The following is a 4099-nucleotide window of genomic DNA, read 5'->3' on the forward strand; positions in this document are numbered from 1 at the left end:
TATATATATATATATATATATATATATATATATATATATATATTACACACACACACACACACACTCTTGTGTAACTCTTCTGCCTGCTCCCTCTTGGGGAACCAGACAGACGTTCACATGTTGTTCACAGTGATGTGATGTTCACATCACTGTAACTTTTGTTTGATATGCTTAAGTTCTGCTTTGCGAATCTCGCTTTCATTTGAGGACGTCATTGTTCCAAAATGGTTTCATTGTAACCGTAGACATCTGTGTAAACAACAACAAACGAGTGGTTAAACTTTAAACAAGGTGCTTGCTGGTGTTTCCCTAAAATCATTGACGCTACATTTTGCAAGCGTGTTCCTGACAACATGAATTTAAAGACACATTGGTTGCTTGAGAAAATCAAGAATCATATTAGTTCTTTTTTCAAGAGCTATTTTTCTGACATTAAAATAAAACTCATGTAATTCTTTCATGGCTTTTAGTTTGTTATGTCTGGTCACCCCTTACATAAACATTCTGGAGACGCCCCTTGTGGATGACGTGTTTACAGGTCAACAAACTTGCAAAAATCCAGAGATAAGCACTCTTTTTTTTTGTTTATTTTATGAGCAGAGGGGGAGCTATACATTGACCCTCCACTATATTAATGATTCAAGAGAGAATTGCAGGAGTGTCTCTTTCCCTTGTGATCATCGTCAAGTTTCCACCACAGTGTAGTTTCCATAGTACAGTAGAGGATACAGGGCTCCCACGGGAGGGCATATGTAGAGGGGGTGGTCTGTTGATTACCAACAGATGGCGCATCACTAAAAATCGACCGTATTGAAAATCAAACGAGCACCTGAGCAATAAATATATGTGTTTCTATTGGCCCCCAACGGGATCCCATATGACCTACCGACCTGATTGTCCCGCGGAGTCAGCAGCTGGTTCACGCGTGTCAGAGGCACACGACCCCTGTCACTGCTCTCATCAGCACCACCCTCATTACCCATCACGCTGCTGCGTCAAATGCACCTAAATACAGCCGGAACACAGGAAGTCTGATATTCTCCCTCACAATTAATGCTGGACAGATCAGCAGGAAGATCTGGTCTGATAAGAATTGTATTTATTTTAACTATCAGCATCCTACTGTAAATAAGTAGGCACGTGTCAATTAAATTCTTGTCTTTTTAAAATGCTATCTAATGCAGGAAATTCGTCAAAAAAGAATGTGATTTTAAAAGCATGCCTTTAACTTCCGAACAGCACCGGAAATCAGCTCCTGCATCCTCTCGTTACCTTGACAACTGTCCAGCCTCGCAGCCTCCTCTCCCTCAGGACGACTGGGGAGTGACGCAGGGCAGACGGAAAAAACTGGGTCTTGAAGGGAAGCAGGGCGGCGGGGATGCTGGGAAGACTTTAGCTTGTATTTATTTCTCCGGTTTCAAGTCGGATGCACGGCCTGGCTCTGCGCCCAGAGGACATGACGGTTACCTGCGTGCAGGCTTTTCCTGTGACTGACCAGTAGGAAACCATCGCCTCATCCATCCTTGGGGCGGATCACTTTGGATACATTCCCAGGTAGGCTTCAGCAAATACCTTAATGCTTAATTTATTGCGGGAGAGCCTCGTTAAACGGATTTTATATGATTCAAACGAGTGATTTAACCTGTGCATATTTCAGCTGTAATCTAGCTGCAGGCTGATTTTCTTTGCTGTAGCAGTCACGATCTCTTACTATGTTCATTTCTCTAAAAAAAAAACCCTGAAATTATTAATCATCACCATCTAATTAATAAAAACCCGACTTTATTCTCTTTTAGGTGGCGGTGATTCCCGTTTATGCACATGGGAAACTAGTCCAATCATTTATTTTTCTCACCGAACACCAAGTTCTGTGTCAGTAGGTGGGATTTTTATTATTTTTTAATTTTTTTATTTTTGGACCTACTTCTCTCTACGTCATTTCAACAAACCTCCACCATGAATTACTTGCGTCGACGTCTCTCGGATAGTAATTTCATGTCCAATCTGCCCAATGGCTACATGACCGACCTCCAACGCCCCGACCCGCCGCAGCAAAGCCCCGCAGTGTCGCCCGGGCCGGCGGAGAGGCGCCAGCCCGCCGCTCAGCCGCAGCCTGCAGGAGGAGGCTCCGGTTTCTTCTCCTCCATATCCAATGCTGTCAAGCAGACCACCGCCGCTGCGGCAGCAACCCTATCCGAGGCGGCGGATCGGGCTGGCGTCTCCAGCCACGGCAAGATCCTCCTGGTGATCGACGACCAGCAGACCGACTGGTAAGAGAGCGGCGCGCGTCAGCGGCCCGTCTAGACACAGAATGTGTGCCAGCCCACTGTGGGCTGCAGTGGTACAAGATCTGGAAGGTCATATGATTCAGGTGATGCCGAGAGGCTCTCCACGTGAAGCTGCCAGACGGCTTCGTGCTTAGATGGGGAGGATGCTCCTGTGCTTGTGACATGGCAAAGATGAACCTTGCATGCAAAAAAAGGGGGGAGAGAAATAAAATAACATAAAAAGAAAGAAAGAAAACCCTGCATCTGCATCATGTAACATAGCCAGGTTGCAGTCGGTCGTTGATTGGTGTGAAAGTTATACTACACTGAAAAAGCACCGACACCCCCAACCCTTGAATCTTTTCTTGATTTGTCAAATCACAACCACAATGTTCATTGCATTTTTTTATTTATGGATGATTGTGAAATGAAATAGAATGAAACGAATACATCGTTTTTTAATACATTTTTGTTCTCAGAGGTTTGTTAGATAGACCACATAGACCAAAAAAAAAAAAAGCCTAATTTAGTTGCAACGACGTTTATAAAACAATATCCGTTTTTCCAATTGTCGTTTGGGGAAAAAAATGACAAAAATACAAAAACATGAGCGTCCACCTAAACGCAACCTAACATTAATCAGAAGCATTTCCAAAAGGCCCATGCTAACTCTGGAGGAGCTGCAGAGATCCACAGCTCAGACGGGAGAATCTTTTGATTGGACAACTATGGCTCATTAACTCCCCAAACGTGACCTTTACGGATGAGCGGCAGGAACAGAGTAAAGCCTGAAGAAGTTCAACGTATAGAGTTTGACACAAAGCGTGAAAGAACACGGGAAGCATCGTAGAAGAATGTGCTCTGGTTAGTGTTAGGATCTGTGTTTTTCTGTGTTAGTCCAGTTTCCCCTGTGAATCTGTCTTCCCTGTTGATTGCTCCCAGCTGTATCCCGTTCCCTGATTACCTTCCCTGTGTATTTAACCCCACCTGTTGTCTTTGTCTGTGTCGGATCCTCGTCGTGTGTGATGTCGTCATTTGTAACTGTTTCCCTGTGCCGTCAGTCTACATCTGTTTATGGGTCGTACGCAGTTGAACTGTGAAGTCCTGCATCGACCTAAGCTCGTTTACATGTCCGTTTGACAGTTGCTACCGGTATTAGCTGTGTGCTAACTTTCTGCCGTGCTGCCTGTTCAAGACTGTGAGCTACACTATTAAATTCATCATTCTCATTTTACCTGGGTCTACCTGCGTTTCCTCACCAACTCAACCACATCGTTTATGACAGTTAGAAGAAATCAAGCATCAGAACCTTGCAGTTGCAGTTGCTCAGATCAAAGTATATGAAAATGTTATATTGGACAAGACAAGACCTCAAACAAAATTTTCATAGACACTCCAATCTTACTCAGTTTGATTTACTTTACAAAGAACACTGAGTTAAAAACATCAGCCTCCAGATGCGCAAAGCCTGGTTATAGCGTCATGACACAAACATCATGTAGCTGCAGTTAAAGTGAAAAGTTGTGTTACAAAAAAGTAAAAAAATTCTCTCATATTTTTTTTACATTTCTAGTTTCTAAAAACCATGTATTGTTTTCCTTCAATGTCACAAGTATGCACTATTTAAATAAAATCCCAGTAATATCCAATTAAGTTTGTGACAAAATGTGTAAAGGTTTGCGCAGCAAGTTTTCAAAAAGCAATAACTAAGCAGACAAAAATGACTCACTATCATATGCAAATCTCAACGTCGCAAAAAAAAAAAAAAAAAAAAAAAAATTAAATTTGCTTTTAAGTTTTTATTTTAAGCCCGACAACCCTCAATGGGTAAA

The 4099-nt window shown here is 42.6% G+C and overlaps 2 protein-coding genes across 4 annotated transcripts in view; one reads left to right on the forward strand and one right to left on the reverse strand.

Annotated features, from left to right (window-relative positions):
• Positions 1 to 1362, reverse strand: part of vgll4l (vestigial like 4 like) — a 10666-nt gene extending 9304 nt beyond the window's left edge. Inside the window, exons 1-2 of one of the 2 annotated variants that reach the window (XM_015042388.1) lie at positions 1273 to 1362; positions 891 to 1005 (exon numbers count right to left, since the gene is read on the reverse strand). In XM_015042388.1, coding sequence (XP_014897874.1) covers positions 891 to 983 — 93 coding nt within the window. In that variant the 5' untranslated portion in view covers positions 984 to 1005; positions 1273 to 1362. Of the gene's footprint in view, positions 1 to 886; positions 1006 to 1272 lie in introns of those variants that run through there. The other variant, XM_015042389.1, reaches the window with a different exon arrangement.
• A 99-nt stretch (positions 1363 to 1461) lies between these two features.
• syn1 (synapsin I) overlaps positions 1462 to 4099 on the forward strand; it is a 15137-nt gene continuing 12499 nt past the window's right edge. For both annotated transcript variants that reach the window (XM_015042386.1, XM_015042387.1), the window contains exons 1-2: positions 1462 to 1554; positions 1797 to 2270. In XM_015042386.1, coding sequence (XP_014897872.1) covers positions 1957 to 2270 — 314 coding nt within the window. In that variant the 5' untranslated portion in view covers positions 1462 to 1554; positions 1797 to 1956. The remainder of the gene's footprint in view (positions 1555 to 1796; positions 2271 to 4099) is intronic.

Source organism: Poecilia latipinna, unplaced genomic scaffold, assembly GCF_001443285.1.
Source record: "Poecilia latipinna isolate Pla-1442-1.1 unplaced genomic scaffold, P_latipinna-1.0 Scaffold587, whole genome shotgun sequence".
In the NCBI taxonomy this organism is placed as follows: domain Eukaryota; kingdom Metazoa; phylum Chordata; class Actinopteri; order Cyprinodontiformes; family Poeciliidae; genus Poecilia; species Poecilia latipinna.